This window comes from Orbicella franksi, chromosome 7 (genome assembly GCF_964199315.1).
Source record: "Orbicella franksi chromosome 7, jaOrbFran1.1, whole genome shotgun sequence".
Lineage (NCBI taxonomy): Eukaryota > Metazoa > Cnidaria > Anthozoa > Scleractinia > Merulinidae > Orbicella > Orbicella franksi.
The window spans coordinates 5880201-5907702 of record NC_138151.1 but is presented as its reverse complement, the minus strand read 5'-3'; the positions used below and the strand labels follow the sequence as shown (position 1 = coordinate 5907702).

General features: G+C 40.9%; 2 protein-coding genes across 4 annotated transcripts in view; both read left to right on the top strand.

The window, feature by feature from the left end:
- The window catches only part of LOC145493272 (uncharacterized), a 219932-nt gene that overhangs the window by 192218 nt on the left and 212 nt on the right, over positions 1-27502 (top strand). Inside the window, exons 1-5 of one of the 3 annotated variants that reach the window (XM_081472697.1) lie at positions 18378-19419; positions 21177-21302; positions 23401-23468; positions 23799-23982; positions 24468-27502. The exon at positions 24468-27502 is cut by the window's right edge and continues 212 nt beyond it. In XM_081472697.1, the coding sequence (XP_081328823.1) occupies positions 18495-19419; positions 21177-21302; positions 23401-23468; positions 23799-23982; positions 24468-24523 (1359 nt within the window). In that variant the 5' untranslated portion in view covers positions 18378-18494 and the 3' untranslated portion in view covers positions 24524-27502. Of the gene's footprint in view, positions 1-7239; positions 7308-7597; positions 8251-18377; positions 19420-21176; positions 21303-23400; positions 23469-23798; positions 23983-24467 lie in introns of those variants that run through there. The other 2 variants (XM_081472700.1, XM_081472699.1) reach the window with 2 other exon arrangements.
- Positions 8955-15375, top strand: LOC145492602 (uncharacterized). The gene is made up of 4 exons (XM_081472036.1): positions 8955-8959; positions 9796-9817; positions 10528-13224; positions 15226-15375. The coding sequence occupies exons 1-4, from the start codon at positions 8955-8957 to the stop codon at positions 15373-15375; spliced, it is 2874 nt and encodes a 957-aa protein (XP_081328162.1).

Here is a 27502-nt window from a genome sequence, read left to right as displayed (position 1 = left end):
TCTCTCTACATATACATTCACAGAGGATACATCAGACGAGACGACAAATGAGAAAGATAGGCCAGGGTTAACACCTGAGACTGCAGCGCGTCCGGCAAAAGAGGGTTCACATGCTTCAGACGCTAAAAAGAAGCCGGAGTTTAAAGATGGTAAGAGTGTTTTTGTCATTTGCATCTTAATCGAAAAATAAATGAAATTCTTGATCTTGACTGGTTCTCCGCGCGCCTGTTTGTTACGTAATGGGCCCGCGATCACGTGGGTATCCAATTACAACTTTTTGTAATTAGTTACCTGTAGTTGGACACCTACGCCATTTGCATATAAAAAGAACGGGGTTGCACGTCGGAAATTTTGATAAGTAATCCCTAAGAGGTACCAAGACCTTGCTTTGCGGGTGTGGCTTGAAATGTTTTCACCGTTAAGAGGTACCAATTCTAAAACAACGAATTAACTGACACTTTTATCATTTTTAATAACGATAAAGACTCAGTTGATTGTCAAATATCTCCTATAGTTTCGGCCAATACTCTGAAACTTACCACAGAAGCTCCCATGTGGACATAACAGGTGCCAAAACTGCCTTAATAATGAAAAGGTTCGACGAGCACCTCCGTCTTTTTTATATAAGAGTCTCCTCTCGGGGCCTACTCTCATAACTCCTCCCATGGCTTATATCAAAATAATTTTGCCAGTTCATACTTCTACTGATGATAACTTGTATTTGTTTCTTATAGACACCACGGACGAAGAAAAAAGGTGAGGGTTAGATAGTGTGCCATTCTATGCTAATGGCGGCTAAATACGAGATACAAAAACCATCAACTTCTCGCCCAACATTGTTTCGTTGCAAGTTTTGGGTTGATGAAGAACGAGCAACAAAGCCAAAATTTGTTACTTAAAGTAGACCCGCGCTCTACTTTTTGCAACAACTTTCTTCAACCCGCAACAATTTTTTTTTGTTGCGAGACAAGTTGATCACGCAAGGTGAAAAACGCGCAACATCGACTCAAAACTTGCAAGGAAACAATGTTGCGCGACAAGTTGAGAGTTTTTGTATCTGGTATTTCGTCGCCTTAAGGGCCCATTAACCGATTTATGCGCGCGCTTGCGCACGTTGCTAAGGAGGTGAAATTTCACTTCCGGTTACTTACGTCAGCCTGAGCGCGGAAAATAAAAACAACTCAATAACTTGCAAATTCGCTTACATTTTAGATCTTTTTCTTTGTGTTTCACAAAATGCAAAGTAAAAAAAGTACAAGCAAAGACAAAATAAGGAAAAGACGGAAAAACAAGAGCAATAGAAAGAGATCTTACCGAAGTGCGCTGGTAGTGTAAATTGCGCACGCGCTGATAGGGTAACTTCCAATATATATATCGGGCGCACTTCCCGTTTCTTTAAATGCTAAAGGAAACGCGGTTTTTCATTAAATCCAGCCTTTTACGACGGATTTCGATTAAAGCCAACGTTGGAAAGATAGCTATGCATTCCTTTTTCAAAATCATGCTTTTTCCAAAAAATTACGAATATTTTAAGATTTTAAGATTCTCCCAAAATCTGACCTTTCAAAAATGAAACAAAATATATGCATAGCGTAATGAGGATTTAAATTAAAATATTAAATCAATGAAAAAAATCCGATAAAGTAATTTGCCTGGGAGCCTTTGCGTTTTTTCAGTATTAGTCACATGACCATGGGCGTGGCCTGATGACGTCATCACTAGTGTTACTGATCATGAAAAAGTTAAAACACATGAAATAATTCTGAACTAACTAAAAATGATGAGGTTATATGAGAATAAATTTTCCTTAGCAACGGCTCGAAAAGATCGGTTGATGGGCCCTTAACTGAGTTCGTTTCAAGACTCAGTAATTACAGATATCGTTTTTGATAAGTCGACAATAAAGTTTGCTTACACCAGAGTTCGCCAGGTTAACCAAAGTGAGCCACAAAACAGTCAACAGGATTCAAAGAGATTTATCGACTTGTGGGCAGAGCCGCTAGTACACCGCTTGCTGTAAAAAACTAAAAATGAATTGATGATTGCAGGAATGAAAAGAGAAAAACGCAGAATGACAAGCTAAATGAAAATCAATAGAACTGTGACAAAAGAAAAGACAACGAAACGACTTACAGCAGATATCTACACTCTGGGTATGAGTAACTCTAAAGAAATACTCCAAATACTCTAGCTCCGAGCGACCCTTCGATTCTTCGATTCAAGAGACTCCAATCAACAGTCACAGAAAACGTGCTTATGAAATATTTTATCTACATACAGTCGAAGCCTATTAAGCGCCTTATAGAGGTTCGCCTAGACTACGGTTTGTCAGGAATTATCACGAAACTTAGTTGAAACGTCAATTTATTCAATCACAAACATGAGTGTAGGCTTGTGACTTCTGTTCCACATAATCAAGACTACCTATCACTGTTTTCCTGATTCATTTGTCACGAAAATACTATATATGCTTTAAAAATCACGCGTTCTACACTGAAGTTATATTTTTTTTGACCATCGGTTTAATTGGTTAGTGATCGTGGAATCACGTTTTAAACTTCACCACAGTCGTAAACGGAAATGTTCAGAGTTAATCTATATACGCGACACCGTTGATGCCGATATTCCATGCCTTTAGTTCTTCTAGTTTATATTTAACGAAGCATTCCGTTCCATAGCTTTATTTATATTGCCAAATAAGATTTTTGCGAATACCAATGGAAAATCAATTACAATAGCAGCGACAATCCTCGGGAGGGGGGGGGGGTGGGGGTGCCCCACAAAGAAAAGGACGGGGGTGCTCTTCGTCTCTTTTAGGGATTCAAAAAACGGTTTTAGTACCTTTTAGGGTGTTCAGCCTCACAAGGTCCACTGCGGAGCTTTTGCGGTACCTTTTAGGACTTTGCGCCGCAGAAAATATGACAAGAGATGTTTGAAAATCAACTGACTTTTAATTTTGTCTCAGAATTATGTTGGTACCTCTAAGGGGTGAAAAACATTTCAAGCCACGCCCACAAAAAGGGATCTTGGTACCTTTTAAGGGTTTTTTCAAAATTTCCGACGAGCACCCCCGTCTATTTTTTATATAGGAGTCCCCCAGGCGATGATCACTGTAAAACGTGTAGTTGTAGTCTGCAATTTGATCTTTTATTTGATTAATGCTCGCAGTACCTATCTTATAATAAGCTGTAATGTCAGCTAGCTAACGCCAGTACACTGGGATTACCTCCTTCCTTTTTTGTTAGGTTTTTTCACCGTTAGTTGGTATCCGTTAACATATCTGGATACAGAAAGGTAGTGTCGGACAAAGTCTAGTTTCAGAAAACAGTTCTATACAGAAAATAGCATAGAGCCTAGCAGTCTGGTTTGAGTCAGTCGAGCAAGCGAAAAGTCAAGCGGCGAGAGAACAAGCGGAGGGGGAATGGGCAAGTTGAAAGACGGTCAGTGTAAAACGAAGACTGCGGACTGCAGTTTGCAGAGCGGGGGCAAAATGCAGACTGCAGACTTTTTAACAGAATCGTATCGGCACCATTTCCCTCAATGAGGACACTTAGAGCTAACCGTAAACAGGCTAGCTTGAGCGTTATCAGACTTAAATGGAGCGGTATTCAGGCGAGTGATATTCAGGCTAGATGGAGCGCTATACAGGCTAACCGGAGTGCAGACTTTCTGGTCTGGTCTCCTGGTCTGCAGTTTGCACTTACCCTCAGTCTGCATTTACCTTCGGTCTGCAGTCAGCACTCCGTAGTCTGCGTTTTACACTGGCCGGTTGACAGGTTGACAGGTTAGAGGTTGCGTTATCAAGCGTATACGGACCTACACCATTGAGTATGTGATAGAGACATAGTCCTGGTGTTGAATAAAAGCAAATAAAGGAAGAAGTATTGCAGGGAACAAATTTCATTCTTCGTGGTCGGCATCGTCTTAATCTCATGAATTTACTTGCTTTTCTTCTGTTTATCTTTTTTAGACATTCCCCTGGGAACGCTGAGACAGACAGCGGCTTGAAGATCGAGGGTGAGCCTGATAAAGTAGTTTGTTAATTTACCCGAATAATTTGATCACAATGGACAGTTAGACTGTCTTTTCTCCATTAATAGCTTCTTTCTTCATCTTGCTATGCTGGCCAGGAAATCAATCGATGGCATGAACAGCAAAGTATACTCTGTTAATGGCATGTTTAAAAGGAAATAATATTATTGAACGAAGGAAGAGTGAATGAAAATCTGTCTCGGCTGGTCGAGTACAGCACATATTGCTTTTCATGTGGAGTTAATTTGTACTGAGGATTTTCCCCAATTTTTTTCTGAGAAGCCGTAATTTCTTAGTCACGCAGAAACTGAGTTTATATCGAGGTGGTATTATAACGCAAAAAACCATAATGTAAAAGCCGGTCGGAAAAAGGTATCTGCTGAAAAGTATAAGATTATGGATAACCCATTAACAGGGTGTTTTGGTATAATTGTTTAGGGCAGTAAAACGCTTCGCGGCCGCTCACTTTGAGTGAGCAGTTCCTCTGGTCTTTTTTTTTTTTTTAATACAAGTTCAAGGTCGAACATAGAACCGAGCAACTCAAAACTGACAGCTCTCAAACTTGTAGCTCGCAAAACACCAGATCCTTTGTATAACTTTTCACGTCCGTTCATACCATCCTTGTTTCGGACTTGTTGCCAGGCTATTTAATGGACTCATGTTCAACTTAGCTTCAGTAGCTTTATCGTTCAGTTCTACCCCTTTGTAATGTCAAATGTAGTTTCAATCGAGTCGCACCTGAAATTTGAAAAAGTGCAAAGAGAGAGACGACTGTTTATAATAATACATTCTTTCCAATACTTGGAAGCCTTTGAAGCTTTCATTAGCGTCTTAGCAGATAGAAGTAAGATTTATTTTTTGGTAATTAGTTCCTATCGTTTGACAATTTCCGAACAAAAGGCGCTGCTTTTAAAAAATGACCTCACTGCGTCGGCGTATATGATACGTATATATTGCTTATGCTTATGCGATAGTGAAAACCAGTTTCATGTTTGAGGTGTATTCGAATATGTGATATCTTATTCATCTCATTACGGATTTGTTCTGACACGTAACACCGATACATGTTAAATATCAGTAATAATTCTCTCTACATACACATTCACAGAGGATACAAGTACGACAAATGAGAAAGATAGGCGGGACTTAACACCCGAGACTGCAGCGCGTACGGCTGAAGTGGATTCGCTTCCTTCAGAAGTTAAAAAGAAGCTGGAGTTTGGAGATGGTAAGTGTGTTTTTGTCATTTGCATCTTAATCGATCTTGGTCGCGATTGGTTCCGGCTCCGCGCCCATGTTTGTCACATAATCGGCGCGCGATCACGCGGGGTCCAATTACAACTTTTTATAATTGGATACCTGAGATTAGACACCTCCGCCATTCACACGTCAGTTATCCTCTTTCTCATGTTCCATACAGTTTTTGAAACTTATGGAAAATGCTACTGACTTTTTCGTTGAAACAAAGTTCTCAAAACACCTTAATCTCGATATTTGTTATTGATGCGATTAGTTCAATTCGACCTCGTGTCTTACAATTTTGAACTTAGTGGAGTGTAATTTGTCTGAAATCATACACGTGATTTCAAAGCCGAACGAACGTGCAGCAAGAGTTCTATTTGAAATCACGTATAATTCCAGACCAAAATTACACTCCACTTAGTTCAACTATCACTTTACTAAATCCATTTTGAAACCGCGCAATATGAGATTTTGGTCAGTACCAATATTTTATTCATCAAGTGGTCGGTTTTTACGCAGAACAGAAAAAGATGCGATTTAGAACAAACAAAAGTGCTCGCTTTCCTGCAATGTGATTGTTTACTTTAAACAAACCGTGAAATCTGATTCGTTGTTTTGTTTAGTAGTGGCAAAAATAGTGCGATTGGTGAATAAACTGCGCCACTGAGAGCCAATCAGATTGCAAGATCACCCGTGATTTCAAAATGGATGTAATAAACATGGGTAATCGCGTGAGGCCAATATCACGTGTGTTTTCGGAAGTTGCAGAAATTGCCCGAGTCGCGTATCAATTATTTTCCGACCAACATCTCCAAATTCCAATTCGTTCACGTCCTCTACCCTCTACTGATCGAATTGGAATTTGGAGGTGTTGGGTTTTGTGGAGGCAGGAAAAGCGGAGAACCCGGAGAAAACCCCTTGAAGCAAGGCGAGAACCAACAGCAAACTCAACTCACATATGGCACCGGGCCAGAATCAAACCCGAGCAACATTGATGGGAGGCGAGTGCTCTAACCACTGCGCCATCCCTGCTCCCCTTACAGTGCCTCTCTCTACCCAGGTGTGGTACAAAAGTGAGTACCAGCAAAATTAAGCTGGGGATAACCCTGAAATGGTCGACTCACATTCCGGGATGCTAGAGAGCTAGAAATACTCCTGGGGCTCTTTTCTTGAAGGTCCCGAAACTTTTTCACACCCGGAAAGCCTTAGCAAAATCTCAGACCTTATGATTACAGAACTGTTTCATTCACATATTCTTAATATAGAGCGAGGTTCTCTTCATACAAAAAGTTTTAGGCGTATACACCTCTCTGATTTTAGATACAGACTAGTTAAAAATGGCTTTCCGGGCCCGAAAAGTTCCCGGAGCTTTCGAGAAACGGGCCCCTGGTCGCATCATGCCAGGAAACGTGAGTAAGCTCCGGCGGTATGGACCACTTTGCCCGACACAGACTTTACCTGTACCTCATAGAGTGTTTTCACATGACGTCACAGCAGCCATATTGGTAGCCAAAAACAATGAAATGGGGGCCATGTTGGTGTACCTAACCAATCCTGTAGGAGCTGAACTCTTGTCTTATCTAAACACTTTCTTTTGTTCCAATGAATGTGTATGACTGCTGGCCACGTGAGTGAAATAGAGCGCATGGCGCTTTCATATTTTTCATTGAACTGAGGTTTCAGGCCCCATCCACACTACGCTGGAGAAATTTGAGAACGAATTCCTCCGGTTTGGAGAGCGTTTTTGAAAAGCTCCGTTTTCGTGCGGACCGATTAGTGTGGACGATAGGCCTAACCGTAGAAATGAAGATGCGTTCAAATTTCTCCGGCGCAGTGTAGACGTAGCCTCAAAATTCTTCGAGTAAAATTAAATTTGTGCGTGTAGAAACAATTTAGTATGTCAAGGGTTGATCTGCAAAAACGTGTAACACAAGTGAAAAACAAAAACCTATCTTTTCTTCACAGTGTCGAACTCCTCCAGCGATCAATCTCCCAGACGCATCCAGGACACCAGGAAAGACTTCAAAAGCCCAGTGAGTAACATCTAATGTTTCTACAATTATTTTTGTTTTTTGCAAAAAAAATATAATTAGTTTGCTATTCTGATATTGTTTACTTCTTTTGAGTCCCTATTTCAACTTTAAACTAGACCTGATGCATAACAAAGACGCCCGTTAGTAAGTTTAGTTTTGACCATTTCCGAGTATGACCAGTTTTGTTTGCATTCAGCTAGGTACACCTCAGATGCATTTTGTCAGCAAAAAATGTACTTTCCTTTTTGAGAATATCAGCGAAGATTCTTAATTTGTTAGTTTAATTGCAGATTAGTTTGGTAGAAACCTCACACAAATCGGTTGGCTCAGTTCACGCAAATGACGACCGACTGGCAGCTGAAATTGGGGAGACAGAGTCCGCGATACAACGTCTGGATAGTCCCCACGGGAGCGTTTCACAGGCGCACCCTAGAGAACCGCACAGCCAGACAACAAAGCAAGGCTCTGACAGAGGTAATCTTCGTCATATTTTACTGTGGTGACATATTTCCATACTATCCGGTGCCAGAAGTCAACACCCTGAAGTGTCTAGGAGATTGTGATAAATTTCCCAATCTGCATTGACGGAAAACTAAACGGGAGATTGCAGTTCCTATACTACCTACTAGCAAGGCAGGCGAACAAAACTGTCTTTCCAATGCACCAGTCAATGTCAATCCTCGCCTCCCAATCCCGGGACTATGCGGGTATTAGCAGAGAATTCTGCGCATAGTCGTATCTCGGAAAGCGGAACATTAGCCTTATCTGGAACGTTGTAGTTTCATTTTTTGAGCGGGGACTAACATGGAACCTCGCCGTTTTGGTTCAATTAATAGTATTGCCGCTGTTGGGTATTAGCAATTCCGTAGGATGGTACATAAACTTTGGCACCCAATGCAAATGTATTTTAATTCTCAACACATTTTGTGATACATAGGCTTTTCTTTTTTTCCACAGAATCTACATCTGGGAAAGAGAAAAAAGAAAGAAAGGAAAAGATACATAAAAATAGCCTCCATTTGGGGCGAAAATAAGCTCCGATATTTGCCCTTGGACGTTATCTGTTCCGAGAAGCGAAAAGCGAAAACTGTGATCTTTGAGGAACAGTTAATGTCCAAGTACAAATATCCGAGAATATTAGTTAAGTCAAATGGAAGCTATCGTGTTTACTGTCCTTCAAATACTTTTCGCAAGACGTGAGATCTTTTTAAAATCAGGGAATATCACCGGATATTCGCCCGTTTTAGCTAGGACATACTCTGTCACATGACGCGTTTAGACCAATCGCGTGCGAACGAAAATATTTGATGAATTATAAAATAGCCTTTATTATATTTGGCGCGGAAATACTCTCAGATATTTGTCCGCGAACATTATCTGTTTCAAGAGGCGAACAGTTTTCTACGCTCACGGAAAACTGTGAGCTTTGAGGAACAGATAATGTCCAAGGACAAATGTCCGAGCATCTTTTCGCACCAAATGGAGGCTATTATGTTTATTATCCTTCAAAAATTTTTCGCAACACGCGCGGTTTTGAAAATTGGAAATTGTTACTTTCTGCCTATCAAGATTTTCTCAAGTATGCTTCCAGCTACCGAAAAAAAATGTAATGTCAACCGATGAAATAACGTGCGTGATTAGTCATAAATGGGGTAAGATTGGCCTCTTATATCTCTTAAGCGTGCATGTTGAACTATTCGGCAACTTTGGAGCAACTTTTGGCGTTTGGAGCAACTTTTTGCGGTTCTAGCAACCTCGAGCAAGTTTTGACTTTCTGAGCAACTTTTTAGCAAAATATAGTTTTAGAGCACATATCAAGCACAAAAAAGTCAGCGATTTCTTAGAAAACTTCAATTTATGCGGAATTTTTTTTAACATTCTTCAATCTTTTGAAGTTTGAACACATAACCTGTCACTTGACAACGTTTCGCAGGCCTAATATTTTTTTTCCGTTAGACTTAAGAGCATCCTTAAATTTCGTCTATATTTGAAAGCAACTCTTTCAAGCTAAGTTTCAAGCTATCTTTCTTGACTGATGTTAGCAATTAGCAAAATAAAGCTTTTAATTAACGTTTATGTAAAAATATAAAGAAATATAATTTAGGTAGCAACTTTTTGGCATTCCAGTGAGCAGCTTTCCAGCATTTTACGAGCACAATCGGGACAGGCCAAACCGTATTAGCGGGGTGACCGTATTAACAAGGTGATCGTAAGGCGGAGTTCCCGATTGTAAGTTTGTAAGTTTGTAATACCGAGGAACAAAGTCACCTTGTCACTTTAACTCACTCGTATAGCTAATTACTATATTAGCAAACTTTCCCACGGTCAATTTGTAAAGCCAGGAAATTTGCTTGGGTATTGGTATTAGCTCTACTTGTTGAGAATACAACTTGCGTGATTATCTTAGTAGGTTTAGGTGTTCGATTATATAGTAAGTTTCTTAGATTAAATACGTGTGCGTATGATCAAAGAACTGCGTAAATCCTAGTTTCCGATACCATCGGACAATGGTACGTTCTGCAGTGTAATTAGTGGTTAGCTTACCCACGCACAAATATATACTCTGTCATATAATATAGCTTTTGTTTTACGCTTGCTGCTGATAAAATTAGGATCACGTTCAGCTTAGGTTTAAAGGCATTTTGTCAAACCACAACTGTGATTGGTACCAAATCTACAATCTAGAAGTTAGTTTTGGGTTAACAATTCATAGACCCTAGGTTTTTACGTTGAGCTCGAAGCACACATTCGGCTATCAAAGAAACCACTGTTTCCAGTGTTCTCATTCATTCTTAAGAATTCACGAACCGACCAATCACAGCTCAGTGCGTGGATGTACTGCGAGCGACCTTAAACGACAATTTTCGTTCGAGTTAGTTAATTGATTGCTGGATACAACAGAGAGAAGACATCAAATAAACCAGTGCTGAGCAAATGAAGCAGTTTTCCTGAGCTACACCCTCCGTTACATCTGTCGTGTAAAATAACACTTTTCCATATAATAAATCCTTTATTGACCAAGCGTGAGGTCAAGATGGCTGGACATCGGCCTCGTTCTTTTTTTGCGTGTTGATCGACTTGACTCCGTCTCGGTCCATAAACACGCAGGAAAAAGAACTTGGCCAATATCCAGCCATCTTGACCTCACGCGTGGTTAATAACCCATATTTATGGGATACCAAACATTGGGAAACGGCGAATATGTCGCATTTCATTTCAGGCGTATGAACACCGTCACTTAAACGCAAGAAGTGTCAAAGCCTTCGTCCCGCTTGATGGTAAACCTTCGTGCAAAATATGCAAATTAACTATTTTACAACAGTTGGTTTACCGCCACTCGTACGATGTTGTGTCCATTTGCGAGACATGGCTCAACGACACAGTGCTGTCATCTGAAATACTTACTGGGTATAACATCTATCGTAAGGATAGAACAGGAAAGACCGGAGGTGGAGTGCTGACTGCTGTTAAAATTGACATCCGGTCTAACCGCCGCTTTGACTTGGAGAGAGAACAAATCGAACTTGTAGCCGTTGAGCTGTTTAAGGATAGCTCTAAACCAGTTATCCTTTACACATTTTATCATCCAGATCCTGGTCCTGACGATCTAAATCTGTTGAACCACTCTCTTCAACAAAATTCCGAAATGGCCTGTATGGTCTTAGTTGGCGATTTCAATCTTCCATCAATTAAATGGTCACTGGACGAGTCTACCTCAACTAGCTTAGGCGGAACGGCGGAAGAGGAAGCTTTTTCTGACCTTATGGAGGATAATTTTCTTCGTCAGTTTATCAAAGGTCCAACGCATATTGCTGGAAACAAACTTGATCTGCTTCTATGTAACTTCTCCGAAGTCATAGACCATGTTTCTACAACTTCTCCTTTGCAAAATGAATTTCCCTCTGACCATTATTTGGTGGACTTTTTTATCCGACTGAAATTCAAGCGATCAAAGCGTGTGCGCCGTAAAACGTACGACTACAGAAGGGCAGATTTTGACGATCTGCGAAGTCGCCTACAGCTGCTACCTTCTGACATGTCGCACTCCGACGATGCTGACATCTATTGGTCTCGGTGGAAAGATTTATTTCTAGCAGCAGTTGCTGAATGTGTCCCAATGAAGACCATTAGAGACACCAACTCTCCTCCTTGGATAGACAGGGAAGTTAAGTCTGCATTACGCAGAAAGTACCGTGCCCTGAGGAAATATCGTGAAAACAAAACCGTGGAACGGAAGCTAAAGCTTAGATCTTTAAGCAATGAAATCAAGAAACTTGTTCGACAAAAACATCGCGACTATCTCCTTAAAATTGAAGGCTCTTTAAAGGAAAACCCTAAACTATTCTGGAACTATCACAAAGCTATCCTACATCATCGACCGGGCTCGAATACTGAGATCACCTTTGACGGGAAATCAGCAAAAACTGCAGCCGAAAAGGCTGAGCCTTTTAATGCTTATTTCTGCTCTGTGTTTACATCATCCAAGCAGGACAAAGCACGCAGTTTGCAAATGTATCCCATGAGAATAAATATGGAACTTTCTGAGATCACACTATCTTTCAACGAGGTGAGAGATTGCTTGTTTATTTTGGATCCGTCAAAAGCCACTGGCCCCGATGGAATTCCTGCGCGTATTCTTAAAGAGTGCAGTGAGCAGATCGCGCCAAGTCTTTGTTCCCTATTCAACCATTCTCTGCGTACTGGGCGGTTCCCATCAGAATGGAAGTCAGCTGATGTTACTCCGGTTCATAAAAAAGATCTTTTAGAGCCAGCTGAAAATTACAGACCAATCTCACTTTTACCAATTGTGAGTAAAGTTATGGAACGCTGCGTTTGTAATAGACTTTATTCCCATGTCTCGCAATCAATTACATCCTTACAACACGGATTCATGCGTTCCTGTTCATGCTCTTCGCAACTCTTATCCGTACTTCATTCAATCGGGGAGGCACTCGACAAAAATAAACAGACGGATATTTTGTACCTTGATTTTGCCAAGGCCTTCGACACAGTTGATCACGTCATTCTTATTGAAAAGCTGAAATGGTACGGTGTCACAGGTCAACTGTTAGATTGGTTTTCTGACTACCTAAAGGACAGATCGCAGAGGGTTGTGATTGACGGCACCGCCTCTGAGCGTCTACCGGTCACTTCCGGTGTATCCCAGGGTAGTCTTGTCGGCCCACTCCTCTTTGTGATATTTATCAATGACCTCCCTGATGTCATCCATGAGCAAACCAGCACCGCTCTGTATGCTGATGATACCAAGCTGCACCGTACTATTTTGTCAGTGAAGGACTGTGCTATTCTCCAGCAGGATCTGACAAGTTTAAACACCTGGAGCCACGAATCAAATATGAAGTTCAATGCCTTCAAATGCAAAGTGCTAACAATTACGCGAAAGAAAACACCTGTAAATCATGAATATCACCTTGGCGAGGTAAACATACAACGCGTTCAGGAAGAAAAAGACCTCGGTGTAACTATTACTAAAAATCTAACGTGGGACTCGCATGTAACGCGTATTGTACTCAAGGCTAATAGAATGCTGGGACTCTTAAAGAGAACTTGCCCACTTATGACCGACATCAAAGTAAGGCGGACACTTTATCTATCTCTCGTGAAGTCACAGCTTACTTATGCCACGGAAGTTTGGTCTCCTGCTAGTGTCAATTTGAGAACAATCTTAGAAAGAGTCCAGAGGCGCGCCACTCGCTGGATACTAAGGACTAGAATCGGGAGGATGTCCTACAAACAACGATTGCTGACTCTTCGCTTGTTACCACTAACATATGACAGGGAACTGAGAGATCTTTTATTTCTCTATAACTGTATTTCTGGATATACTGACCTAAAAATTGAACGATATGTTACTTTTACCACACATGGCCGGTCCCGCTCTAAGAACCCCACCCTCGTACTAAAACCTGCTTACTGTAAAACCGCAACTTTTCAAGCTTCTTTTTTCAATAGAATTGTAAAACCCTGGAACACTATCTGTAATCTCGCCCCTCAAGACAAATTTTATAGCCCAAGTTTATTCAAATATTTTTTGCACGCCACTTATTTTACTTTACTGGACACTACCTATGATATTGACATGCCCTGCTCCTGGTTCCTCTTCCGTAACTGCCCTTGCCATCGCTCTTAATTTTCTGTGACTAATATTATCCGCATTTTGTTTTAAACTATTGTAATTAATTAGATTTAACTATAATTTTTAACTATAAGTAATTATTAGATTTTTATCAAATTTAAGATTTTCTATCACCATTCTTACTAGCTTCTAGGGTTGCGTCTCGCATGGGTAACTTTATTTTCCCGTTCGCGCAATTCCTATTGGTCCTTTTCTTCTTTTAATTATATTGTAATTTTGTGACCAATAAAGTTGATAGACTGTAGACTGTTAACTTACCTCAAGTCAGTGCCATTATTTGTTGGAACACAGAAAATTATATCTATCGAAGTCAGAAATAGCTAGAAATTAGCCGAATAAGGGATACTCAGACAGCCCCCCCACCCCCTCCCATCCCCACCCCGGCATGTTACAATGTTTTTGGTGTCGTAGGCTTAAGAAAGCATTTTTATAACTTTTTAGCGACATTTTTTTATTTTTACTTTATTTGTCTTAAGTGTTTTTAATATTTCTAACTGTAAAGCGCTTTTGAACTTTTAGGATATTGGCGCTATATAAATATTTTATTATTATTATTAATCGTAAGCAGATTGTAGGTTTGACTTACAGAATACGCAAGAATTTGTTAAACGGCAGTCGGAGGCACTAGAACTGTGCTATGCATGATCCGGACCACGTCCTGTACTGAGACAATCGAGCATTCTAGTTGGTTTTCAAAATCGTGTTCTGTTGTATTCTTTATGTCGTCTGCTGTTTAGATATTTTTGTTGAGAAGCTCAATTTGGTCTTTACTTCAGTTAACGTGATCATCAATGTCAGGCCACACACATCTTTCCCTTGTCCAGTTAATTTTGCTGTTTGTTTTATTTACTGTAGCTTCTCTAACTTTTAACAATTGGTCTCACGATAGTCAATGTTTGAGCAGTCTTGCTTCCCTTGGGTGAAACCTCCACGAAGAATTATCTTTCCCATGCCATCGCTTTCATTGGTTCACTATGACTTATTTGTTTACGTTCAATTGGTGTGTTTTGTTTTTGTCCAAGTTAAGCCAGGGTGGTCTTTTTAGTTCCCAAGGTCAGTAAACCCAAACATGTCTGCAATTTAAGTATTTAGCTGGGAACCGTCGAGCTTGCATTAATCAGTACAATCAGTAGAATCAGTAAAGTCAGTAAGAAGAAGTATAGTTGTAGTAGCAGTAGGAGCTGGCGCAAACTGGCGGAAGTGCTTCGAAGCTCACCTCTTCGCAAGAGTGGGTTAACCGTTCTCACAACATTTTTGTTATTTCATATGTTGAAAACTGTATTTCGGACAATTGAAAGCTTGCAGAGTGTCCTTACCTTTCAGCCAGAGAATATTTTTAAGGCAGACCCTCGATATTTTTACGCGCATTGGTACTAATTTGTTCGGGTTTTGGAGTATGTTGAAAAATAAGCGATCTCCTTAGTGCGTCCAAAGCTGCCACAGTCAGCATGATTGAATGAAGTTAAGCAAATGTGGAATTACTTAATTTTTGTTTTGAATTGAAGCTGAGTTAATAATGGAGGTCTGTCAAAGGTCTTTATCGAGGAAATTCTAGCTGTCTTGGCTTGACCCTTGTGCACTGGTCCATGCGCTATGAAACATATGGACGACGATCTCTCAAGATCCCGAAGTTTTAATTCAAATTTGTTTACCGAGACTCCAAACTAAACGTAGTTTAGAAGAGAAATCCACTAAATATAAAAGCTCTCCACGTAAGCCTTTATTTTATATTTTCTAAAGGTTTTTAGGTGGTGTATTCAGGGTGGTAAGTTGCCCTGGTGGAGTGCACTGGGGCCACCAGGTGTACTTCGCAAATGCCAGGAAATGCCCACCGTGTCAAAGACTCTGCCACCAAGTCGGCTGTCGCATGTCCTCGTCATAACCCCGGTAATGCAGTTGTACTGCAGCTGAGCGACAACGGCAAAAGGCGGGTATCCGGCGCCTTTCATATAACGGGATATTGTGGCTAAGGGAAGGACACCCTGACAGAAAACCTAGGCCCTCCAGGTTGGGGGTTGGGCATGGGGCCAATCCCCCGATCTCGTAAAAAATTATCGATTACAGAAACCGGAAATTCTAACAAGCAATGTTACATGGGGAACAGCGCAACTACTTGCCTAACTCCAAATGATAATTTTACCATATGGGAGGATGGATTGATGACGGGAACAGGTGTAAGCCGAAAGGAAGCCTGCTCTCCGATAGAGACGTTGGTTACACCCAAATCTGTTATGAAGATAGGAACGTGGGAAATAGGGAATAGGGAAAAAAGCAGTTGTAGGAAGAGAGATGAGGAAATACGACATCGATGTACTGGGAATCAGTGAATGCAGATGGGCTGGTTTTGGGCGGATGAGGGTACAAACAGGCGAAACGTTGCTGTACTCAGGAGGGGACGATAATGCACACCTGAGCGGTGTAGCCATGTTGTTGAGTTGGAAGGCAACCAGCTGTTTAATTTCTTGGTCACCTGTGAATGATCGAATTATCACTGTGCGGTTCAACTCACGTTATATCAGAACTAGCATTGTCCAAGTGTATGCTCCCACAAACGACGCCGAGGAAGAGGCAAAAGATGTCTTCTATGTGCAGGTGCAAAAAGTCCTTGACAAAATCCCACAACATGATGTAGTGATCCTGATGGGGGATTGGAATGCGGAGGTTGGAGATCAACAAGATGGTTAAGAAGGAGTGGTGGGCCACTACGGACTGCATGGGGAGAGGTCAGAAAATGGGGAACGCTTCGTCGAACTGTACGCAAGCAACAATATGGTCATCACAACCACTTTGTTTCCCCATAAGGATATCCACAAGCACACATGGGTATCACCAGACGCCCGCACCAAGAACCAGATCGATCATGTAACCGTGTGTAGAAAGTTTAGAAGATCAGTACTAGACACCCGTGCATTTCGTGGAGCCGATGTCAACAGCGATCACCACCTAGTCATCGCAAAGATCAAGTTGCGGCTGTGTAGAGTTGAGAAGAACAAAGATAGATTAAGGAAGTACAACACCGCCAAGCTCAAAGTGCCTGAGGTGGCGCAGAGTTTTAAAATCGAACTTCGGAACAGATTTAGCTGCCTGGCAGATGATGAAGCCAATACCGGTGATGATCATACTCAAGATGTGGAAAATGACTGGAAGACGATCAAGCAAACGTATCAAAAAACAGCTGAAAAGGTTCTGGGGTTTCAGTCAAGGTCAAACAGACCATGGATCAGTGCTGAAAGCTGGAAGAAAATAGATGACAGGAGAGACTTGAAAAGGAAAATGGATTCCACTAGATCAGAAAGGGTCAGGGAGCAGCTCAGAAATGCATATTCAACCAAAAACAAGGAGGTGAAGAAACAGCTCAAGAAAGACAAGAATGACTGGGTAGAGAAGGTCGCCGAAGAAGCACAGAAAGCTGCAGAGCAGGGCCACCTTAAAACAGTCATGACGCTACCAGGAAACTGTCAACCAAGAAGGGCAAGACCATGGATATGATAAAGAGCAAAGAGGGAGTGCTGCTGACAAAACAAGACAAAAACGATGGAAGGAGCATTTCCTTGAAGTCTTGAATCGTCCAGCATCTGAAGATACAGGAGAGTTTGATGACGGGGATGTAATTCCTGAATCTGAAGCAATTATTGACGTTGATGCACCAACAAAGGCTGAAATCTATGCAGCCTTTAAGAAGATGAAGAACGGAACTGCTGTGGGGGGTTGATAGTTTGACCGTTGAGATTCTAAAGGCAGATTTGGAAACATCTGTGGATGTCTTACACTACTTCTTGCATAAGGTGTGGGAGCAAGAACAAATACCGGAGGACTGGCAACGGGGATCGATAGTGAAACTACCAAAGAAAGGCGATCTCACCGAATGCAACAATTGGAGAGGCATAACGCTTATGGCGGTTGCAGCAAAAGTTCTAGGCAGAATCATAATTACACGAATACGGGCTGGAATTGATAATAAATTGCGCCAAGAACAGGCAGGTTTCAGGAAGGGCCGCGGTACAACGGAACAAACATTTATACTGCGCAATATCGTTGAACAGTGTATTGAATGGAACGCCAACCTTTATGTCTGCTTTGTCGACTTCGAGAAAGCATTTGATTCTGTAGATCGTTCTGTACTATGGAGGATTGTGAGGAGCTACAGCATTCCTGAGAAGATTGTGACGATGGTGAAAGTGATGTACAGTCGGAGTGAATGCGCTGTAATTGATAGGTCAGGTGTGTACGATTGGTTCGAGATCAAAACCGATGTTAAACAGGGTTGTTGTATGTCAGGGTTTCGTTTCCTGCTTGTTGTGGACTGGGTTATGAGAAAGACCACCAAACACGGGAACACGGGTATCAGATGGAATTTCAACAACTTCCTAGAAGATCTTGACTTTGCGGACGACCTAGCCTTGATCTCTAGCAGTAGAAGTCATATCCAAACTAAAGTCAGCAACCTGGGACGTTATGCAAAAATGACGGGCCTCAAGATAAACACAGCAAAGACCATGATGATGTGCTGGAACAACACCGCAGGCAGAAAGGTCCGGGTCGATGGAAAAGAACTGGAAACGGTGTCGAAATTTGTTTATCTAGGAGGAACAGTGACCTAGGAGGGGGGCTCAGATGAAGACATGAAAAGCAGACTTGGAAAAGCCAGAGCAGCATTCAGCAAGCTTAGAAAAATATGGAAGAGCAGTCAACTGAAATTGAAAACTAAGCTGAAGTTCTTTAGGTCCAACGTTATAGCTAGTCTGTTATTCGGTTGTGAAACATGGCGTATGACTAACAGAGATGCGACCATTCAAACGGTTTTAGCCTGTGACATTTTTAGGAAGGAAACACGCCATGAATTTGTGAAGATTTTTTTCTCGTGCCAGGGCCTTGGCGGTTAAGAGAGACAGAGAGAAAGTTGGCTCTGGGTACGAAAAATTGAGGGAATGGGGGTGCTGGTGACTAATTACGTCCGCAATCGCGAGGCAATCGCAAACGAACACGACTATTGCTACAAAGCTGACAAAGGTGTCCGTATGATCTGATCGATGGAGGATCCTACAAGAGCTAAAACTCCAGGAGCGTCTACAACTTATAAAGGTACTCGGAGTCGAATGTTAGATATCCCGGATGGGGTAACTGAACATGATTCATCACATCATAACATCATAACCATCAACATGAACGGGAAGAACCATGGAAAAGGAATTACGGATAATCGGAGACACCTGACTGGATCATTTCTCAAGCGTTCCTCTGCCTCTGTGATATTTTGTCAAGAAGTTCCAGACAAATTTGAGACAGAGGTGGTCGAGAAATGTTATGGTGAATACGAGTATGCTGTTACGGATAAGGAATCGGCGGTGATGTGGCGCCCGAAAGAATTTGATGGCGACCCTGTGCAAGGTACGGAGGTATCAATCACAAAAATTGTGGAAAAGTTGCAAAAGGAGGAATCTGATGTAGACGTGAGTGAGGTAAGGACAAGAACTACCATGGTTAAATTAAGAAGTCGTAGAACAAACGCATCCTTCTTGGCAGTTTCATGGCATGGACCATGGCGTCCATCCGAAGTCACTAAACTAAAAATATTCCACGGTCTCATTCGCTTCTTGCGTGAAGTTTGTGAGATGGGAGGGCTACGCTCGTTTATCATTGGAGGGGACTTTAACTTGAACGCAAGTAAAGTTAAGCAAACAGAATACGGAGTAACGATATCAAGTTATAAGTTATGCAATCGAGACAAAAAGCGGGAGTCACGAGGACCTGGCCGTAATTTCGTATCCTACAAGGATAACTTTATCGCCTCAGTTACAATTCCTTCTGACATCACAGTGTATTGGGTACAGCCTCTCGATTTAGAAGATGAAAGCAGCGAAAATCCACTGCTGGATCATGTGCCTGTTGTGGCTATCCTTAAACTTGACAGTCTGCTTACGTACAAGACTAAACCTTTCATCAAGCAAGATAGAGGTAAGCTAGAGCAGTATTTTCAGTCGTGCACTTTCCGGCTGACTTTCGTTATGTAACAAAGTTGTGACTATGCTCAAATTATTTGAAAAGGTTGATGTTAGACTTTCTCAAAGTCCGCTTTCGAATTCCATTTTATTTTCCGGCTTCTTCTCACTCAGTTCTCGGGTCAGAAAACATAAGCATCTACGGTAAGGACATTCTAGAAGCAGAGAAACGGCCGAATAGGAACTGAAAACAGCTGCCCTGACAGCATGAACCAGTCATATTTCTAGCTTTTTGCAGTTTCAAAACACTCTTTTTGTTATTCAAATTTGCCAACTTTTTCTGGTGGATAATTCAGTTCATCGCTTCAATAGCCAACAGATCTTTGTCTGGACTTCAGGTACGCTTCAGGCTATACGATCTTGATTTGCATGCATGAAAAACATGCCTGTTCAGTGGATATGTCAGAGAATGATCATGATTCACTTTATTGAATTGAACATTCGAAATTTGAAACAAAAAGGTAAAACCCTCTATACAGTTTTATTGTTACGAATTCCAACTAGTAGTAAATTGGGTCTGCTCCGTACGAAAGTTAGATAAGACGTATGCAAAAGATTACCCTGTATATTTTTACTCGTCTGCACGAATGTTCCGCTCTATTTGAATTTGCTTCTTGCGCAACGAACTGAGGAAAAAGAGGGACTGCTCGTAATCAAGTTTAATAACACATCGCCATTCCATTTTCCATTTATATAAATTCTAAGATAAAACGCCCGCTAGTCGCTGTTAACCGGGAGCCAATCAGAAAGCAAGATAAGCAGTTTCCGGAGCAAAATTGAAAGAAACAAAAATTTCCGAGATGAAATTTTCGAAATTCGAGAAATACTACTGGATAATTCCGCAGTTCCCGAGAATGCTTGAAGAAAATTTACCGTTATGTAACTTTAAACTACAAAATTGTTAGATCAACTAATGAGCGCGTACAAAGCTGCGAGATTATAACGTCAATTTAGACCGCACCTAGTTTTGATAAAGCGAGAAGTTTAATATTACTTCATATCCAAAGAAATAATTGAATCGACATCATTATTTCAAGGAATTTTTTCTGAGACGCTGTCATTTCTTGGGCATGCAGAAACCGAGTTTATATTGAGGTGGTATTATAACGCGAAAAACATAATGAAAATGCCAGTCCGAAAAAGGTAACTGCTGAAAAGTATAAGATTATGGGTAACACATTAATTAACAGGATGTTTCGGTGTAATGGCTTAAGGCAGTAAAACGCTTCATTTTAATTTGAGCGAGCGGTTCATCTGTTTTTACACGATTAAGGTCGAACATAGAACCGAGCAACTCTCAATTTGTAGCTGGCAAAACACCAGATCTTTTGTATAGCTATCCACACACGTTTATACCATCCTTGTGGCCGGGCTATTTAATAAGCTTCAATTCAGCTTCAGTAGCTTTATCCTTGAATTCCACCCCTTTGTAATGTCAAATGTAGATTCAATCGAGGCACATCTAAAATTTGAAAAAGGGCAAAGAGAGAGACGATTTTTTTATTAATACATTCTTCCCAACACTTGGAAGTCTTTGAAGTTTTCATTAGCGTCTTAGCAGGTATAAGCATTACCCAGCCAACAAAACCTTTAAAGTTTGAGGCGTATTTGAGTATTTGATAGTGTATCCATCTCATTATGGACTTGTTTTGACACGTAACACTGATCTATGTTAAATATCAGTAATAATTCTCTCTACATACAAATTCACAGGGGATACATCGGACAAGACGACAAATGAGAAAGATAGGCCAGGGTTAACACCTGAGACTACAGCGCGTATGGCTGAAGTGGGTTCGCTTGCTTCAGACGTTAAAAAGAAGCTGGAGTTTAAAGATGGTAAGAGTGTTTTTGTCATTTGCATCTTAATCGAAAAATTTATAATATTCTTGATCGTGATTGGTTCCTCCGCGCGCCTCTTTGTCACGTAATCGACGCGCGATCACGTGGGTATCCAACTGTGATTAGACACCTACGCAATTCGCACGTCAATTGCGTGTACTTTAATGGCTTCTTTCTTCCGATGTTCCCTACAGTTTTTAAAACTTATGAAAACACTTCTGACTTTACCAGTGAATATATGAAAGATCACATATTTAAATCGAGGAGAAAGATATGAAAATATAATTAATCATCGCATTGGAAAATTTACTGCGATGATCATTCTTCACTTTCATCTACAACCGCAGTTCATATATGAATTATTTCATATAAACTTCACATCATTTCACTCCTCACGGGAAAATATGAACTCAATAAATTGACCTCGCTCCCAATGTGTGGCTTCATAGCTCAGTTGGTAGAGTATCGCACCGGTATCGCGGAGGTCACGGGTTCGAATCCCGTTGAAGCCCTGATTTTTTCAGGCTTCTTCTTTCCAATTGCTTAAATTGGAACATTTACTGCGATGATCATTCTTCATATATGAATTATTTCATATAAACTTCACATAAACAACTTCAGCAGCTGTGAAAATAAAGTCTGAAAAAAAATTCAGGCTTCAACGGGATTGCTCTCTATTGCTTTCATGAAATAATTCTCCAAAATACGCGCGAGTCTAAAACGACGTCACAACCGTGTTTACATACTCTCATCTAAACACACCTATCGACCAATGACAGCGCGCCTAGTAGCTCAGTTATTTAATAAAACGACATAATGACATAACCACATTATCGCTTACGTCGGTAATGTGAACATCGAAATAAGGACATAAGGTTAGGTGAGAAAAAACTTAAAAATAGAGGTAAAGACATGACGACATGAACATCATGACATCAGGAAAAAACTCTGTGATCTTTTCCTTATATCGTTATGACGTTATGTTTCTGTTAAAACAAGTGTGCACATCATCGACATAATAACATAACAAAGAACCAATCAGAGCGGTGCGAGAATTGTCGAGCCAAGTCCGTCACCAGCACTTCTTTGAAAATGGCGGCGACTGTAAAGTGTAATCAGGAATGTTAATTCCGTTTTAATTCCTGAAATAATAATTTCGAACACCCAAACTAAACCCTCTGAAGAGGTTGTGGTACTGGCCGTGTGCTCTCCTAGCTTCCTGTTGAAAGATCAGCTGTGTCCACGTTTTTCTTCTAGCATTCTTTCCCTTTGTCTTCCATCGTCGAAGAAACGAAAAAGAATTATCGCAATCGAAATAAGTGTTTCCTGCTCCATTTTTTAAGTCTTTTTTTCACCTAACCTTATGTCTTTATGTCGATGTTTACATTACCAACATAAGCGATTATGTCGTTATATCATTATGTCGCTAAGTCTCGAATAAATATATAATAAAGAAATTATAATATTAAGGGAGGAAACCACATCAGCCTCAGCTGGTTTGCATGCGGGTCCTTTACCCCGGCCGAATTGGAACTTGGAGATGTTGGTTTTTGTGGAGTGAGGAAAATTGGAGAACCCGAAGAGAAACTCTCAGAGCAAGGAGAGAACCAACAACAAACTCGACCCACATATGGCACCGAGCTGGTGGAAGGGGAGAACTCTCATCACTGCGCCATTCCTGTTCCCCTTACTGTTCCCCTTACTGTTCCCCTTACTGTTCCCCTCTCTCCGCCCAGGTGTGATATAAATAAGTGCGTACCGGTGAATTTAATGCTGGGTAACCCTGAGACGGTCGACTCACATTCCGGGAGGCTGGAGAGCTAGGAATTCTCCTGGTCGCTTCATGCCAGGAAACCGGAGTACGCTCCGGCGGTATGGACCACTTTTGACGGATTAGTGTGGACGGTTAGCCTCACCGTAGAATCGAGTAGAAATAAAGCTGCCTTTTCAAATTTCTCTGGCGTGATGTGGAGGGGGTCTAAGGATTCTTTGAGTAAAATTAAATTTGCGCGTGTAGAAACAATTTTGTATGTCAAGGGTTGATCTGCAAAAATTTGTAACACAAGTGAAAAAGAAAAACTTCCTTTTTTCACAGTGTCGAACTCCTCTAGCGATCAATCTCCCAGACGCATCCAGGACACCAGGAAAGACTTCAAAAGCCCAGTGAGTAACATCTAATGTTTCTACAACTATTTTTTTTTTATAAAAAAAAATTTAACTAGTTTTCTATTCTGATATTGTTTACTTCTTTTGAGTCCCTATTTCAATTTTAAACTAGACCTGATGCATAACACAGACGCCCGTTAGTAAGTTTAGTTTTGACCATTTCCGAGTATGACCAGTTTTGTTTGCATTCAGCTAGGTACACCTCAGATGCATTTTGTCAGCCAGTTTTTCATATAAAGAATGTACTTTAGGCAAAGCGCGATGCCTTATTGAGAATATCAGCGAAGATTCTTAATTTGTTAGTTTAAATGCAGTTTTTAATTGCAGATTAGTTTGGTAAAAACCTCACACAAATCGGTTGGCTCAGTTCACGCAAATGACGACCGACTGGCAGCTGAAATTGGGGAGACAGAGTCCGCGATACAACGTCTGGATAGTCCCCACGGGAGCGTTTCACAGGCGCAACCTACAGAACCGCACAGCCAGACAACAAAGCAAGGCTCTGACAGAGGTAATCTTCGTCATATTTTACTGTGGTGACATATTTCCATACTATCCGGTGCCAGAAGTCAACACCCTGAAGTGTCTAGGAGATTGTGATAAATTTCCCAATCTGCATTGACGGAAAACTAAACGGGAGATTGCAGTTCCTATACTACCTACTAGCAAGGCAGGCGAACAAAACTGTCTTTCCAATGCACCAGTCAATGTCAATCCTCGCCTCCCAATCCCGGGACTATGCGGGTATTAGCGGAGAATTCTGCGCATAGTCGTATCTCGGAAAGCGGAACATTAGCCTTATCTGGAACGTTGTAGTTTCATTTTTTGAGCGGGGACTAACATGGAACCTCGCCGTTTTGGTTCAATTGATAGTGTTGCCGCTGTTGGGTATTAGCAATTCCGTAGGATGGTACATAAACTTTGGCACCCAATGCAAATGTATTTTAATTCTCAACACATTTTGTGATACATAGGCTTTTCTTTTTTTTTCCACAGAATCTACATCTGGGAAAAAGAAAAAAGAAAGAAAAGAAAAGATAGATAAAAAATAGCCTCCATTTGGGGCGAAAATAAGCTCCGATATTTGCCCTCGGACGTTATCTGTTCCGAGAAGCGAAAAGCGAAAACTGTGATCTTTGAGGAACAGTTAATGTCCAAGTACAAATATCCGAGAATATTATTTAAGTCAAATGGAAGCTATTGTGTTTACTGTCCTTCAAATACTTTTCGCAAGACGTGAGATCTTTTTAAAATCAGGGAATATCACCGGATATTCGCCCGTTTTAGCTAGGACATACTCTGTCACATGACGCGTTTAGACCAATCGCGTGCGAACGAAAATATTTGATGAATTATAAAATAGCCTTTATTATATTTGGCGCGGAAATACTCTCAGATATTTGTCCGCGAACATTATCTGTTTCAAGAGGCGAACAGTTTTCTACGCTCACGGAAAACTGTGAGCTTTGAGGAACAGATAATGTCCAAGGACAAATGTCCGAGCATCTTTTCGCACCAAATGGAGGCTATTGCGTTTATTATCCTTCAAAAATGTTTCGCAACACGCGGGTTTTGAAAATTGGAAATTGTTACTTTCTGCCTATCAAGATTTTCTCAAGTATGCTTCCAGCTACCGAAAAAAAATGTAATGTCAACCGATGAAATAACGTGCGTGATTAGTCATAAATGGGGTAAGATTGGCCTCTTACATCTCTTAAGCGTGCATGTTGAACTATTCGGCAACTTTGGAGCAACTTTTGGCGTTTGGAGCAACTTTTTGCGGTTCTAGCAACCTCGAGCAAGTTTTGACTTTCTGAGCAACTTTTTAGCAAAATATAGGTTTAGAGCACATATCAAGCACAAAAAAGTCATCGATTTCATAGAAAGCTTCAATTTATGCGGAATTTTTTTTAACAGTCTTCAATCTTTTGAAGTTTGAACACATAACCTGCCAATTGACAACGTCTCGCAGGCCTAATGTTTTTTTTCCGTTAGACTTAAGAGTATCCTTAAATTTCGTCCATATTTGAAAGCACTCTTTAAAGCTAAGTTTCAGGCTATCTTTCTTGACTGATGTTAGCAATTAGCAAAACAAAGCTTTTAATTCACGTTTATATAAAGATATAAAGAAATTTAGGTAGCAACTTTTTGGATTTTCGGCACTTTTCAAGCAACTTTTTGGCATTCCAGTGAGCAGCTTTCCAGCATTTTACGAGCACAATCGGGACAGGCCAAACCGTATTAACGGGGTGACCGTGTTGACAAGGTGACCGTTAGGCGGAGTTCCCGATTGTAAGTTTGTAAGTTTGTAATACCGAGGAACAAAGTCACCTTGTCACTTTAGCTCACTCGCATAACCAATTACTATATTAGCAAACTTTCCCACGGTCAATTTGTAAAGCCAGGAAATTTGCTTGGGTATTGGTACATTGCGTTGGTCTCGTCTCGGTCACCGCACCGACCTTTATTATTTTCTGTGTTTAAACCAAAATTCAAACCCTGTCTAGTCTAATTAACTTTTAGTTCTCTGAATGGTTGTAAACAACTTTTGTTCATTATTGCACTTACCTTAGCAAGCTGTGTAAAAGTGTCTTCTAAACGGTTTGCGGTTCTTCTATGCTAAAGTGACAAGGACTTTTATCTCTTCTTGTTGAGAATACAACTTGCATGATTAGTTTAGTAGGTTTAGGTGTTCGATTATATGGTAAGTTTCTTAGATCAAATACGTGTGCGTATGATCAAAGAACTGCGTAAATCCTAGTTTCCGATACCATCGGACAATGGCACGTTCTGCAGTGTAATTAGTGGTTAGCTTACCCACGCACAACTATATACTCTGCCATATAAATATAGCTTTTGTTTTACGCTTGCTGCAGATAAAATTAGGATCACGTTCAGCTTAGGTTTAAAGGCATTTTGTCAAGCCACAGCTGTGATTGGTACCAAATCTACAATCTAGAAGTTAGTTTTGAGTTAACGATCCATAGACCCTAGGTTTTTACGTTGAGCTCGAAGCACATATTCGGCTATCAAAGAAACCACTGTTTCCAGTGTTCTCATTCATTCTTAAGAATTCACGAACCGACCAATCACAGCTCAGTGCGTGGATGTACTGCGAGCGAACTTAAACGACAATTTTCGTTCGACAATTTTGGTTGGTCACGAGACGTTTAGCCCGATCATACAGACATTTCACAATACCGCGCTTTTTACTGACTGAGGGTGGCATCAGTATGTGTTGGTTTTTAGACTAAGAAGTTGTTGATCGATTGTACGTTTTAGTTGTAACTCCTACAAAATAAAGTTTAAAAAATTAAATTTTCATCTGTGGTTGAGAAAAGATGGTCTTGAAGGGGTAACCGTCAAACGGCCTTAAAATTAACTATGAGCTGTCAAAAAAGCAACAAACTTATTGCCAACTGTCAAGGGAGCCAGTCAGTCACTGAATAAGTCGTCAAATGTCTCAAATCTGCTCTCAGAGACTGCCATAGATTAATTAAAGAATGATTTCAAAGACTGTAAGTTCAGATCAGTTTAAATATTCCCATATAACCTTGCACGCTGGTTCATTGCAATTTATCTTCACTCATTCGAGTCGTTCGCCGCAGAAATATGACAAGCCGGGGATGCGGGGAACCTATCTTGTTCCTCTGCCTCCCTTGAGAGAGAAAGCCTGGGAACGAGGTTGGCGGGGAACGAAATCGGCAAGTCTCTCCTTCCCCTTCGTAGCGCCTAAGTGGTTCCGGGATACGGAGATGAAATGCTGCCGATTAACTTTGTCTTTGTCTTAACCGTTGCTGGGGGACAAAACAAAAGATGGGAGATTGACGGTCTCACTCGCCCCAGGTTTCTTCTCGTTTCTGAAGTAGCTAATATGTGGAGACCTGAAAGACGCATGAAAAATTATTATAAGTTCTACCTTAAGTAAAAAGTTGTTGTTTTGTGTTTTGCGTTATGGAGGAGACTGCAGGCAAACACTGTGACAATCTGCTCGGATTGTTCTTCGGCTGCAACAATTAAAACGCTAGCTT

Excerpts from the sequence above, each read along its gene's own strand:
- LOC145492602 (XM_081472036.1), top strand. Across the intron at positions 9,818-10,527 it reads TCCGATACCATCGGACAATG|GCGTATGAACACCGTCACTT; the intron begins GTACGTTCTGCA and ends ATTTCATTTCAG. Across the intron at positions 13,225-15,225 it reads GCTCTAAGAACCCCACCCTC|GGTGGTAAGTTGCCCTGGTG; the intron begins GTACTAAAACCT and ends TGGTGTATTCAG.